General features: G+C 39.4%; 2 protein-coding genes across 2 annotated transcripts in view; both read left to right on the plus strand.

Moving 5' to 3' along the window:
• The window catches only part of ldhd (lactate dehydrogenase D), a 32,333-nt gene extending 26,194 nt beyond the window's left edge, over window positions 1-6,139 (plus strand). The window contains exons 8-11 of the mRNA XM_020614693.1: window positions 955-1,082; window positions 1,608-1,698; window positions 2,062-2,173; window positions 5,702-6,139. Coding sequence (XP_020470349.1) covers window positions 955-1,082; window positions 1,608-1,698; window positions 2,062-2,173; window positions 5,702-5,870 — 500 coding nt within the window. The 3' untranslated portion in view covers window positions 5,871-6,139. The remainder of the gene's footprint in view (window positions 1-954; window positions 1,083-1,607; window positions 1,699-2,061; window positions 2,174-5,701) is intronic.
• Window positions 6,140-14,265: 8,126 nt separating this feature from the next.
• Window positions 14,266-15,768, plus strand: part of znrf1 (zinc and ring finger 1) — a 126,967-nt gene continuing 125,464 nt past the window's right edge. Inside the window, exons 1-2 of the mRNA XM_020614681.1 lie at window positions 14,266-14,277; window positions 15,125-15,232. Coding sequence (XP_020470337.1) covers window positions 14,266-14,277; window positions 15,125-15,232 — 120 coding nt within the window. The remainder of the gene's footprint in view (window positions 14,278-15,124; window positions 15,233-15,768) is intronic.

The raw sequence follows: 15,768 nt of genomic DNA on the forward strand, positions 1-15,768 counted from the left end.
TGAGTGTGTGGACAGGTGTCTTTTATACAGGTAACAAGTTCAAACAGGTGCAATTAATACAGACAATGAGTGGAGGATAGGAGGGCTTCTTAAAGACAAACTAACAGGTCTGTGAGAGGCAGAATTCTTGCTGGTTGGTAGGTGATCAAATACTTATTTCATGCAATAAAATGGAAATAAATGATTTAAAAATCTAACAATGTGATTTACTGGAATTTTTTTGCAGATTCTGTCTCTCACAGTTGAGGTGTACCTACGATGAAAATTACAGAACTGTCTATTCTCTGTAAGTGGGAAAACTTCAAATCGGCAGTGTATCAAATACTTATTTGCCCCACTGTATAAACTTCTGGAAGTAATAGTGGTAGTAGATATTCGTGGTCCTCATAGGACAAATCTAATGATGGTAATTCACAGAATGTTTATGAAGTGCCACCACTGGCTATATTAGAGGTGTTTCTATATTTTTGTCCTCCCCAGTTACATGCATGAGAGGGTCAGAGCCACACCTCTGAATATAATGTAGTCCACTACAGCACCACCTTTAACTATCACCTCAGTAATAAATATATAATTGAACTGATACATTTATGACAATTTCACCACAAAACAAACATTTTGAGCTTCATAGACACAAATGTTGAGGCAGAAGTGTTGCGTTGACATACGTACAATTGTACAGGTATACCTAATAAAGTGGCCAGTGAGTGTATCATAATAACATCTATTCACCCTCTAATAAAACATCCAGGCTAGCATCACTGCTAACATTGTCTACTTTGTTAACTCTCTAACATCCTAAACAGATGTGGTAAAGGTAGAAGGAGTTGGAGAGTTAATGGTAGAGGATCAGCTGGTCTATAAAAACTAGCACCACAGGCAGCTCGATAGTGAGATACTGTAATGAAAACTCGACTGGTACAACACATTTTTGGTGTGGTTGTGTTTGTACAGCGGACATCACTCAGAGTAATGGAGGCTCTGATTTTCAATGGGCTCAAGAAGCAGAAACAAGGAACCGGTTGTGGAAAGCTCGTCATGATGCCTGGTATGCTGCTCAGGCCCTCAGACCTGGCTGCAAGGTAAAGACACTCAGCTGCCAGTTTACCTATTTAAAAAAAAACAAAAAAAAACTTGGTTTCATGAGCTGGTTTCAATACTAAAAGACTTAAAAGGGTCTTACTGCTGTGAAAACACTAGTATTAGAAGTGCAAGAAGCATGTTGAGGGGCTTTAAGACAAGGAAAGTAAGACATGACATTGCAGCACTTTCTCCTTCAATGCACGGATCCCCAGTCATTGTATGTAACACTCTGAGAGGGGCACTGGCTCAGGTAAATGTAATTTGAACTTTTCCAAAGGGATAAATTGGTGTTCAGCTGGCAGTATCCTTACTACCTGCTCTCACTAGAGGTGTGCGGATGCTGGATGCTGCTTCAGTGTGATGCCTTTTAATGGTGAACAACGGTATAGTTAATTATCCGTCTGGTTGAAAGGCTTAGCGACTGCACAAGACAACCACTTTATGCTGTTCCAGTTCTGTGACCTTATCTTTTCTGTATGTGTGTGTGTGTGTGTGTGTGTGTGTGTGTGTGTGTGTGTGTGTAGGCCTACGCTACAGATGTGTGTGTCCCTCTGTCTCGACTGCCACAAATCATTGTGGAGACAAAGGAGGACCTGATTGAAAACAAGCTTACAGGCAAGCAGAAATATTTGTGTTTTCACTGAAGCTGACTCAGGACTCTTTTTTTTTTCCCCCAAATGCAATGTTTACTCAGTTTTCTTTGAGTGCAAGTCTTTTTTTTGGTACATTGGTGTGTTTGGTATTTTCCTGCCGTGAAGGAATGCACTCATTGCCTTTTTTTTTTAGTAAGAGGAAGAATTTGTTTTCACTTTAAAGTGCATTATCACACTAAAATGACTCAGAACACTTTGCAAAAGACAGAAAACAGCAGAACTGATAGATCACAAATGGAAGGGAAGACCTTGGAATAAGAAAATAAACTAAAAATCATTTTGTATGTTTTCCAGTATAACAATTGTCAGTTCTGTCTACCTTCAGGTCCCATAGCAGGTCATGTAGGAGATGGTAACTTCCACTGTCTGATGGTGGTGGACCCCAACAACCCAGAGGAGCTGCACAGGATGTACCTGTTCACTGACAGGTTGGCTAGGTAATGCTTGTCTCAACCTCTCGCCTCTCTTATACTCTGACAGTAATCCTCTACCACACAGGAAATCAAGTTGGGATCAAGTCAGAGAATATTTTCATCCTTACTTGACCCATTCACTGTACTGTCTTTATAGCTGACTGTAACATAGAATTCAACTTCTCAAGAAATATTAGGTGAAAGTTCAGATTTAATACTGACTTCAAATTTTTACACCAGCAACAATGCAGACCGGAATTTCTTCATTATCATAAAAACACTAATAGCAGTTTCTTAAGGGTTGTTCAAGTGTGTATGCTTCATGCTTCAGTAAATGTAAAGCCCTAAAGCCAATCAGGTAGACAGGACTCACTGCTCCCTTTTTGCAACATTTCTGTGTTATCTTCTGTCATTCACTCTTCAGCACTTTCCTCTTCTCCCTGATTGTCCCCACACTTGGCCTAATCATTTTCACTCTGCTCACCTCCTCTCAGAAGAATTCATCTCTGCTTTGACATCACGCTCTCACCAACATCTCTTAGCTGATATTGATTTCAGAGGATTAAACTTAGTGTACTGGATATTGAGCAGACTGTTGAAAACTAATATCACCATAAATGGTGAGTTTTGCAGAATGCCCACACAGGCTTCTCAAAATCTGTTTTGAAACCCTGTGAAAACCACAGGCTGATCATAGTAGATCCCACAGGGTAATGGCACTGAGGCAAATAGACTTCAGTGGTCTGGGCTTTGGAGTTGTCACCCAGATGGAAACATACATTTTATACAGAATTGCTTGTTTATGCATTAGATCAGCAATTGTTGAAAATGTGTAGGTATACAGCACATTTTGAAATGGTTGTGGTTAGAGACAGCTGTGGTTTTATGCAAAAGATTGTCTTAATTGATGCTTAATTTGTCAATTATGAGGTGCTAGAATATCACTCAGTGACAGACCCAACATGTCAATGAAGGTCCCAGAATGAAAACATTTCCTCAGTGACCAATGCGTTTGCATAGTTTCCACATTAAGGAGCAGCTTAAGGCAAAACATTATTTGTTGTGTATGTAGTGACCAATAAATCACATAAGAAGAAACGCATTTGCAAATGTGAGTTATAGATGTCAAGTGCAAGTGATGCTAAATGCATTAGGACTCTTATCTTCATTTACAACAGCCCATAACGCAGTCATGGGGAAGGAGTCCTCTGTCATGTTATTTCCAGTTTTGCCTCAGTCCTATGTCCATTTGAAATCCATTTGTAGGTTTTATAACTGGCCTGTTTAGCCTCTGATTTCTGACTAGCTTCTCCCTGCTGTGACTTGAAATACTTTAGTATCTTTTTCGCATTTTCGCTCCATGGCTAACATAATGTTACAGTGAATGTGCACCTGACCCAGTGTTACCTGCGTGGGCTGGTTACGTTGTGACATACTTAGCCTAACTCCCTGTTTTACCAAAATGATTAGATCTTGGACTTTTTATGTATTATTCATATATTAAGCTTCTTTCATATGTAAATGAGATGCCCGGTTAATCAAAATAGGTCATAATTTGAGAGGTTCCGAATCTGGATCTGGCTTGTTCTGGTACAAATTAACCCCTGGTCTTAATGGTTGCTTTGTTTTATATTAACATTTGAACAGAGGTTCATTTTGATGTGTGTTTGCTGCAGGGGCTGTGTTTTTTTTTTTTGTTTTTTTTTATTTTATTTTTTTTGTTATTCAAAAATCAAGAAAACGTGATCTGCCCAGAGGTGGTTGAACTTTTGCATACAGCTATAGACAAGGTTTGAGGTGTTTGAAGTGGAGCACTTTTAATAGCGGGATGTCTTGTTAGTTCAAGGGCACACTTACAGTAGGCCTGCTCAGTCAGATACTGGGGGGAGTTAACAGATACCTCTCTATTAACAATTCATTCCAAAGATGGTAAATGGTCTTATACTTGTATAGCGCCTTTCTATGCTTTTTTTTTTTTTTTTACAGCACACTCAAAGCGCTTTCACATTATTCGGCCATTCACCCATTCGCACTCCCAAGCACTCACGCATTCACACACCGGTGACATCACCGGGAGCAACTGGGGGTTCAGTGTCTTGCTCAAGGACACCTCGACATGTTGACTTGACAAGCCAGGAATCGAACCGCTAATCCTCCGGTTAGGAAACGACGCGCTCTACCTCCTGAGCCACAGCCGCCCCCCGAAGATGTATTTGTTCCAGCGACCCCGGGCTCATGGCTGTCTGCAGACCATTGCTCTTGTGGAACAGTTTTTACTCTGACAGAGGAGGTTAAATAAAGATTACTGGTTTTGACTCAGCAGCTATCTTGCCATGTATGCCTGGTGTAAATACTGGTGTTAAAGTTAACCAATTCTCATGGATAAATTTTGCTTCCTTTATTGAATCCTCTTATCATGTAGGTTCCATAGGAATTAATGGAATGTTATTGGTGCAAAATTCAGCTGATTTAAATCCTGGTGTATCCAGGCCTCTGAATCCTTTTGTTGTAAGTCAAGTCCACCAAAAGTTATATATTCCATGTGTCCATATAATAATGCTTAGTGAACTGCCCCTCTATGTATAGAGTTAGTAAGTCAGTGGTCATGACATGCACTTGGCTTTTTCCACATGGAGAAATGAGATATCACAGTAGTGTTGTCAAATATACAGTATGTGTATATATACTTTGATACACATTGATTCTGAGTATTTGAAAAAGTTTTAATATTCATTTCATATTATTTCATTTCAATATTCATATTCATTTTCTGTAGTACTGAAACACAGATACCAGCTGCGGACAGCAAGTTTACACACACAGCTGCGGTGCCCACAGCATATTTCATAGTACTCAGATTGTTTACTTTACTAGGGGAAGCGACAGTGCGGTGGGATGAGCAGTTGTCTCCCAAGTAGAAGGCTTAAGGTTTGAATCTCGGTGTCTGCAGTCCACATGTCGAAGTGTCCTTGGGCACTGGTGGCCCTCGATGGTTAGAGCAATTGGTTGAGTTGGCGCTGCAGATAGCTGCCTAGGTTCTGTACCGAAAACAAATTCCTTGTGTGCAACATACTTGGCCAATAAAGGTGATTATCCTTATCCATCATACTTAAGTAGAAGTGGCACTACCACAGTGTAAAAATACTCTGTTACAAGTAAAAGTCCTGTATTCAGAATGTTAAGTAAATGTATATTGTACATGTATTTTGGGTGTGAAGTTGAAGTGTTGTGTAGCATAACTCAGATTTTCTGACTGAACAGGTTTGACATGTATGAGGCTGAAAGTGGTCAAAATGGAGATAAGGTGTGAAAACAGTTACAGGCCTTCTTGGATATTAATTTAAAAATGGTTCAATTTAGGTGCAGTTAAGATGAAGTTACAAATCATTGCAGCTAGAGTATATATTAGAGGTTTGTTTTATTTTTATTTTTGGTTTACTTTTAAAAATTGTGATAGCAGTAACATCCCACATTTAAAAACAGGGTCTGTTTGCAATACTGTGCACACAATCAGTTTTTGCAGTAGAATAACATGATGTGCTTTCCCTCTAGGCGAGCCCTGGCTATGGATGGTACATGTACAGGGGAGCATGGAGTGGGTTTGGGGAAGAGAGCCCTGCTGTGTGAGGAGGTGGGACCCATGGTTATCCAGATCATGCAGGGTCTCAAGGCCACCCTCGACCCAAATAACCTAATGAATCCTGGGAAAATCCTGCAGTAAAGAGCCCTCTAAACAGTATTTTAGTCACTAAAACAGGGATTTTTGTCATGAGCATATTGTAGATAGTAGTGTTTGCTATTAAAACAGTACTAGATGAGACTTGGTAGACGGGGATCACCCAACAGTGAACAGGAAGAGATTGCATATAAAACTGTGATTGTTTTATTGGTGGTGTTTTGTTTTCCATCAGGTACAGCCAGTGGTCACCATTAATGATGCATTCTTTTACCGTGTGATTAAAAAAAACAAATGAATCAAGATCAAAAATGCTTTCTAATGGAGTGTGGCAGCAGTCCATTGATGTCTGCCTCACTTTGTGGCTTTTACATGAGGAATTCTATGTCTGACTAATCCATCAGAATACTATGCCTATTCTTTTTAATGACTGATAATAATCATATTAAGGTTTACAATGAAGACGTGGAGAGGGAGGCCTGAATGGATCTCCATAAGTGTCATTTCTAACACTACATTAAGAAGTGTTAAACTGCCTAATTCTCATAGAAAATGGAGAGGACATCCTCAGGCATCATAAAATATGAAGGACCACAACTGTCATGGAAATAAGAGATTTAATTGGACAATAAAAACTGAAATTAATAAATGATTTTAATTTATATTTCAATGGGCAATAAAATATTTAAAAACATTTACAAATGAAATATTAATCTATTAATAAATGCTTAAAGTTTAAAAGAGAATGAATGAACTCCCCATTAAATTGTGGAATTTTAAAATCTATCTGAAAATGCATTTTGCTACTCCTAAATTGTGCATGTCAAATTTTGAAGCTGTTACATAAAGTCAGACAGTTTGGAAGAAATGTCAAAAGTGTCATTTGTCAAGGCAAACAACAAACAGCTTCATGGCAGCCCCTGCAGGAACACATGCCCCGGGACTTACTGTAATTGACTTAATCCAAAGTGGGAGGGCACACTGGGTTAAGAAGTCACAGATGGTTCCTCATATGGCATGTACAAGATGTATAGAGGTATGCTTATATGAACACGTATATATGTGCATTGTACATGCATATACGCTACGAGTTATAAGTTTGGACAGGTAGTGTATATTTTGTATCAATAGTTTTTAATACATATTGTATATTGTATTTTTTCTTCCCCTCTCTTCTTCGCATTTAGGTTATGGATTTCTGTTTCTTAGTTTTCCAATGTGTGTTCCTTGGCCCAGGCCCATGATCACTACTGAGACTGTGTTTGTGTTATTGTTATGCAAGTAATAATAAAACCTGTGATTATTAAATATGAAGTACTGCATCAGAGGGAAACTACAGTGCGGAATATGGATTTTAGACTTGCTGTATAGTTCCCCTTTACCATTCTGTAGCAGTGAAATACTTGGAAACATATTTTTATAAATGGCATCCAGCAATAAAATAATACTGCTGGATTCCTGTCATATAGTACAAGACAAACAGTAACTGTTTTCTCTTGCAAGACAAACTGTTCTTCAGAATGGTTAGCCTCTTTCTAATGGGGACACTCAAATAAGCTGTCGGGTTGCTTTTTTAAAAAGGTTCTATGGGCTTTAAAGTGGACAGACAAAGGGTGGCAGATTAGAATCCAGACTGTTTGTTTTCTGACTTGATTCAGTCCTGTAGTTACAGTGAAGAAGCAGTACTCTGCTCCCCCATAATGTGTCAGCAGCGCATTCCCACAGCTCAGTGGGAACAAACACTGTCATGTGCATCACATTAGAAGATGGATACATTAAAATGCCTTTTTGCTTGTGTAGTGCTATAAATATTGCACAGCTTACAGTCATTTAATAAATATTAAGAGTGAAATAATCTTTCTGTGTGCACAGCCACTGAAGTACAATAAAGTCTCTGTTAAATTCAAACTAGTATGTAATGATCTTCCAGCACGTGTGTTTTCTCTCAGAAAATTGTTTCAATCATAAATTGTCCGGTATTCTCATGTCTATTTCTTTTGTTTGCATTGGAACAGCACAAAAAAGCTGTGAATCAAATCAAATCTGACACATTCCACATGGAACTCCAAAAATGGTCTTGACAGAATTACTGACACCCTCAACTTAATATTTGGTAGCACACCTTTTGGACAAAATAACCAAAATCAATCCCTTCCTGTAACCATCAGTGAGTTTCTTCCTCCTCTCTACTGGAGGTTTGGACCCCTCTTCTTTTGCCAGCTGTTCCAGGTCTCTCAGATTTAAAGGGTTCCTTCTCCCAGCTGCTGTTCTGAGATCTCTCTGCCGGTGCTCTATGGGATTTAGATCTGGACCCATTGCTGGCCACTTTAGAACTCTCCAGGTCTTTGTCTAAAACCATTTCTGGTGCTTTCTGAAGTCTGCTTTGGGTCATTGTCCTCCTGTAAGACCCGTGACCTCTGACGGAGACCCAGCTTTCTGACACTGGCCCTACATTGGGCCCCAGAATTTATTGGTAGGCTTCAGATTTCATGTCATACACACAGTCAAGACATCCAGTGGCTGAAGCAGCAGAGCAACCCCAAAACATCAGTAAACCTCCACCATGTTTGACTGTAGGGATTGTGGTTTTTCTCTTTGAAGACCTCATTTTGTTTTCAGAAAATAGTATAATGATGTGCTTGATATGAAAAAAAAGCTCTATTTTAGTCTCATCTGTCCACAGGACATTCTCCCAGAAGGACTGTGGCTTCCTCAGGTAAGTTTTGGCAAACACCAGTCTGGCTTTTTATGTCTCTGTGCCAGCAGTGGGGCCCCTTGGGTCTCCTACCATAGTGTCCCTTGTCATTCAGATGGTGACAGATAGTGTGCGCTGACACTGTTGCACCCTGTGCCTGCAAGTCAGCTTCAATTTGTTTTGATTGAGGTTCTTTATCTACCATTCAAACAATTCTTTGTTGCAATCTGTCATCTATTCTTCTCTTTCGTCCACGTCCAGGAAGATTAGTTACAGCGCCATGGGCTGTAAACTTCTTGAACACGTTGTGCACAGTGGGTACAGGAACAGCCAGATCTCTGGAGATGGACTTGGACACTGTCCAAGCTTTTCCACTATTGTGGTTCTCACATCCTCAGACAATTCTTTGCTCTTATTTCTTTTCTCCATGCTCAGCGTGGTCCACATGACACAAAGGTTGTCAACTTTTCTCCATTTTAACTGGTTGAAAGTGATTTCTATGTTGCCAACACCTGTTGGTTGGAGTTTCATTACAGATTAAAGGAGCATTACAAGCGGGAAATACAACTATTTCTGATGATTTTGAAACTGTGTCAATAATTCTGTCCCGTCCATTTTCGGACGAAACAGAATATGTGTGGAATATGTCAGATTTGCCTTTTTTTCCTCTGCTTTTTGTGTTGTTCCAGTGCAAACAAAATATACTGCTCAAAAAAATAAAGGGAACACAACATAAGACATCCTAGATCTGAATGAATGAAATATTCTTATTAAATACCTTGTTCATTACATAGTTGAATGTCTTATTTTCCCTTGTGTTCCCTTTATTTTTTTGAGCAGTGTAATTAAACATGAGAATACCAAAGAATTTTTGATTGCAACAATTTTCTGGGAGAAGTGACACCTTATCTGACAGAAATGAAGTGGTACCAGTATTTTTGGCTATGACTGTATTTGTCCAGGCTGTATCTACCACTGAGCAGACCGAGGTCATGTCCTTAGTCCTCAGTATTTCTGGGATTTTAAGGGGTTTGTTGGCATATAGAAAATATAACTGCATGAATAAATCAAAGTTTTGTACTCATACTTGTAAAAATGTACCAAATAAATAAATAAATTAAAAATAAAAAAGTAAATACAATGATTTGTATATTGTAACTAATGTTTTTATTGAGGTTTTTAGATCCAATATGAGCCATTAATAACAAAATACAGTATTTTGAGATGCCAGGTTGTGAAAAATCCTTCTTGTATCATGGCTGATGTTTATCTTTGTTTTCTAATCTAATGCAGTTATAAATGTGGTCCATCAACAAATTTTGCGTTGTTTCTCACCATTAGGTTTGCAGTTCTACATGTTAATACATGGACAGGTTTTTCAGGAATAGCCCATTAGACAAATGAAAGGAGCTAAAAAAGATGTCAGTGCGTCCTGGTGGAGGATGAACCAACTCACACGTTGTTCCCATCAGTGGCTTATAGCTGGTCCACAAAGCATTAGCAAATGATTTAATGCATTTTGATAAATTCATTATACAATTTATAAGCTCTTAATAATTATTATTTGTGTTGAATTTGGAGCCTCGTTGTTTCTAAAATACTGTGCAGCCCTCCAGTTACTTTTGAACCTCTAAACTTTGATCACTGGGTTAGAAGGGCTGTAACTCTACCGATGTTTTCCTACTCAAGTTAAAGCTGAGAATGGGCACTTTAATGTAGTATTAGTTGTTTTATTTTGAATTGAACCTGCTGATGGAGAGAGCTTTAAGAACAAAACATTTTAACCATCTTTATGGTCTTAACAGTAATATAGTATATTACCTGTTTTCAGTGCGTGTTAAACCTGTACACTGTACAAGCACTCAAACTGAACCATCAGACAACAAAGTAGCCCAGCCTTGTAGTTCCTGTAGTAGTTGAAGTGTAGTGTATTATTAATGTTAAGTAGTTATTTACACATGCAAACTCAAAGTGTGTACACTGTCACTCCCATCTGATGGTGGCAAACCATCATACAACCACACACACCGAAGGGACAGCCACCAGGAGCAACTTGGGCTTCAGTATCTTACTCGAGGACATGTCAGCATGTGAACTGACTCTGTTTAGGAGATGACCTGCTCTACCTGCTATTTATATGTGTTTGTGTATGTGTGTGCACAAGGGAATTATTTACAGGTGTGCTGTCTGTGCAGATTCTCAGTCATCCAGGTCATAGTAAGCTGAAAAAACTTTCTAGGTTCGACCTAAAAATCTAGTCCAGTTGATTTTTTCTAAGTTTTTTTCAGTCTACAGGTGTGCTGTCTTTATAGCAGATTAAATTTACCCCTACTGTAGTGAGTGCTTTACCACAGTTTAACCTTATTGGTTAGCAAGGCGAAGAGGACTATACAAGACTGAATGTGTTATTGTGAAGAAACAAAGAGCCAAACAGAATACAGCCAGCCTAATTACACACACATGCACAATCACACACATACTATATACACACACAGGATTAGATAAGTAATCTCAAACAAAACATGTAAGCCAGTAATACCAGTAATTTAGCATAGGGTAGAAGAATCTGTGCATGACTTGGTAATGACAACAATATGCTGGCCTGGCTGAAAGCCTGACTGTGTGTGTGAGTGGGGCAGAAAGGATTATGAGTAGCTAATGGATACAGTGAGGAAGATCTATTTCTGGTCCTCAATTAACAGATTAATTAGGAAATATGCTTGAGTGGGGATTTCGTTTACTTTCAAATACAGTAAGTCGACACCTGCTTTTGGAAATAAATTGAATTATTCTTGTAGCTATTTGAACAATAATACATGCTAACAAATGTTTAAAAATAGTACAAAAGTAGGCTATATTAAAAAAATAGACTTTAACAGTTGTTCAACATGATACTCATACTTTTAGATATCTTGTAAATGGAGATACAAGTTTTCTGTGGATAGTCATTATTTTTAATCTCAAATTATGGTAAAAACTAGAATGGCCCATTTAGGATTAATTTGAGCTATAAAAGTTAGCCACCTGATGGCCACTGCCATGCCATTCCCAAAATGCTATTAAAGTAGTGTGCTGATGCTTTTTCTCTCTCCTCTATCCATTCACTCCAACCAGATGAGGCAGTATGACTGCCCACCAGGGTCAGCCCATGGCATGGGGGAAATAGGCAGTTGCCTAGGGTGCAAAATGACTGAGGGGGCGCCACATAAACGTTTTTTTTTTCTCGGAAGAGTGCCAGCTGTTTGTGACCAGCATGTGCTCCTACACCCATAAGCAAAATAATTACTGACAGTTAACAATTTTAGTACTGATCAATCTGTAGTGATTAAAATAATGTAAGAATAAAATAAAACTGACATCAATGAAAAACCACAAAATTTGAAAACATGTCATGTACTAATTTAAACATTTTCTGCTTCATGACGTAATTATAATGCATCATCATAACACACTGACAGTGCATGGAGCACGCAGTTAAAATATGTGCTCTGAAATTGCCATTTTTAAAAAATGAGTGAAAAAAGAAAATTATCAGGGGCACAAGGCAGGAAGCGACGCAAAGAAGAGGAACACAAAAAAGAACAATATAGATGTGGGTGGCACTGAGGATAAGTGTGACTATCCCAGTGAATGTGGCAGCTGCAGAGATGAGCTTTTCAAAGCCCAAGCTGATTAGGACCTACTTAAGGTCTACCATGGCCCAAGAGCATCTCAGTGGACTTGCTGTCATCAGCATCAATAATGATGTTTCTCAGAATATGTCATTTGATGCAGTCATTGATGACTTTGCTGCAAAGAAATACAGGCGTGTTCAGTTTTGAAACTGTTTTGTAATTCTGAATATAATAGTATTTTTTGCACTTTTTTGTTGATTTGCACTTTAATTTCTAATTAAATTTTTGTGTGATTCTTCAGGTGACTATAAGTCAAATTTATTATCACAAATTATTTACTACTTATTTATGTTAATACTTATCAGTATGTTATGTTCTACTAAAGTTTTGAAAAATGTGCATTTTCTGAAATTTGCAAGTTGCAGGGGGGGGTCTAAAATCTTGCCTAGGGCACCAACAGAGCCTGGGCCGGCCCTGCCACCCACCAAGAGCCCGGGTCTGTCACGGACCCGTCACTCCATGCAAATCAAACACCCGGCTCCGCAATTTCAGTGTATGGGCATGGCTATTATTATAAACCTATGACATCAGTAAACGATGGTTTCTAACATGAGTGACAGTACAGCACTAACAGACATAACAGTTACAGTATGCAGGCCCCTTAAAGGAACTAATAAGGGAACTGAAATTCACAAAATTTAAATATGCCACCAGAAATACATCTATAATAAGTGTGAGTGTAGCTATGTAGCCATAGCCTGCTACAGGTGCTGCAGATTTGAGACCATGATTCCACTTACCTTTCAATCATCTCTCTCATGTTTTTGCTGGATATGCCTTTAGCATGACCTGTTTTGGTTTATCTGTGCCCAAGTCATGGACATAGGCCTCAGTTTGCATGTGCAGTCCGCTTTCTTCTCCTTGGGTAAAGCTTGTGCTAGCACTGATACCTACACTACATTATGTTCAATGCTGACTGTGATTGTTTTTCTTGGAGCACTAGATGCAAGGTAGATTTAATCCACTTCTTTCTTTCTTTATCTTTGCAAAATAGTGGATAACACAATTAGCCATCTTCATCTACACCAGTACACACTCCTGCATACACCTAATGTGGTCATCAGACTGACCTTTCTTGATGTAATTATTAGTTGACACCCATCTACTTTTGCTGCTTTTTGCTCTTTTAAATGTATTTGTATTTTTTTTTCACAGACCACAGATGTTTTTGCATCACTTTTATTGCATTACACATAAAATGAATTTAGGAAATGTCTGGAAGGTCAATGGACAGGCCCAGCAATTTATTTGGGTAGGCACTGCCCCCTAAGTCCCACCCACAGCGATGGGTATGTTAGGTATTTTTAGTCAGATAGAAATTGGATAGATACTTTATGTATTAGAAATGTTTAGTGGAGATAGGATGTCTAGTTAGACTGTTAAATGCTATATTATTATTATGACATGTATAACTGTAGCCTTAGCCATAATATGTTCTTATGTTTAAGTCACGACATGTTACTAGAGTTCGTGAGAATGTTTTTAGCTACACACCACTTAATCAACAGACACACACACGTACATTGATTTGCTTCATGTTTTGACTACTGCTATGACCAGCTGCAAAGCTGGCAACAGAGACGTCTCGGTTGATGTTTCTGTGTAGTATGGGGCTAGCCCAACCGAGGTGATATAATGTATAGGCCTGGTGGTTTCAGGATCTTTCATCTTCCATCTGCCTGCGAGCAGTAATGTTGATTTTACCTGTGATCCTTTGAATAAATCAGCACTGTTTTGAAGTTACTTGGACTGTCTTGTCTCTCAGAGTTAGCAATGGTAAGAAGAACCAAAGACCACAACTATATGGTCTATTGGAGGTTTCTTCCATTAAAGGGAGTTTTTCCTCCACACTGTCACCAAGTGCTTGCTCAAGGGAGATTTATTGGATTTTCCTCTATAACACTGTAAGGTCTAAACCTTACAGTGCCCTAAAGTGCCCTGAGATGATTTTTGTTGTGTTTGGCACTATACAAATAAAACTGAATTGAACTGAAGTTGTTCACTCAGCATAAGTGCCATAAAGTGTTAGCTGTGGGCTTCCTTGTGCTACCGTGTTTTTGGGCTGATAGAGATGGGCACTCGAGTTGGCGACTTGTGCTTGAGTTACATTCAAATCCCACATAAATCAACTTCTGACTTGAATGGCAACTTGTACCTACAATTACTGACTCCCCACTTGACTCGTTTTGGGAATAATGATTTTACAACCCTTCTTAATGCATCATAGTGGGCATCTGGTGACTACATGTGAGGTGTGACACCCAAACATAACACTAAAGTCCAACTTCAGCCCCATGAGCAGAGTGACTTCCTGTTAGAGCCCTGCACACACAAATGAGTTAAAATATTATGCTCTTCCAGAATTTCAGATGTTATTGGACTGAATTGATCAAACTGTAATAAAATGACACAATTTGTGTGGTTTATTGTGGAAATAAATAAATAAATAAAATCACCATTCTACAAATGCTCCCTTTTCAGTGACTGTGTTTGGACCCTTCCTGGGGGCTGGCCAGCTTGGACATGCCATTGATTTAATTCAGGCTCAATTGCTTTTATCTTGGTATCTCAGATGTCCAGACCATAATTCTGAATTTTAGCTTCTGAAGTACCAAGCATATCTGAGCAAGAGCCTCTGACAACTTGAAAATTGCTTTTAAATTTTAGGCACATTAATTGAATCTGAATACATTTACAGTAGAAATAAAGTGCTTTTGAAATTGCATAGCCTAAAACTAACTTCTTTATATTTTATAAAATGAAATTCAGCCCCCATAAATGAAGAAATGTTTCAGATTCTCCAAATCAAATATTTCAGTGCAATAACTTCAGAGATTTAAAATGTCATTATGTTGCTTATATAATTAAAATGATTGGCCATGATTTGCTTCCATACTCCCAGTTCGGTCTCCTATCCTGTCTGTATTTAGGATCCGAGCTTGCGCACTGAGCGCCTCCATTGTCTGGCCAGAAGCAGCGGCGGCGGCAGAGCGGAGAGGAACGGGACGCCGATCCGCGCGCATGGGAGCGGCTTTACTGTGACCCCGATCTCCGGGTAAAAAGTGACAGCTGATTGGAGACCACCGAACCGGACGGCCGCGTTGTTTTTTGGCTTAAAGACATACCGTCGATTTTGGCGGTCAGACAAACAGCAACAGTTGTCACGATGTCTGAGATCAGATGAGGCGAGAGCAGCGGAGTGAACATTGCGGCGCTGCTGTGAACTGGGCCGGGGCGGGATAAACGTGTTGCTGCCGTGTCTCGTCTGCGATGATACAGCCGTCTTAATTCTCTGGAACAGCGACGGGAGTGCGGTGTACATTTGTTTGTCATTGTGGGCTTTCGGCGTCGTTCAGCCGTCCCCCGGTTGTGTCGAGGTTTTGTCCGGGGGTGAGGTAAATCCAGACGTCAGGGCTGGCTCATGTTCCGCTCAGCAGGGAAACGGGCTGTTGAGTCTGCAGAGAGTCAGAGCTGACGAGCCTGCTGAGACACACGGACAGACAGACAGGCAGGAAGGCCGAAAGACACACAGGAGAGAGGAGGGGGGCGACAGCCTGTTTTGGCTACCTCGACC

This window comes from Monopterus albus, unplaced genomic scaffold (genome assembly GCF_001952655.1).
Source record: "Monopterus albus unplaced genomic scaffold, M_albus_1.0 scaffold149.1, whole genome shotgun sequence".
Lineage (NCBI taxonomy): Eukaryota > Metazoa > Chordata > Actinopteri > Synbranchiformes > Synbranchidae > Monopterus > Monopterus albus.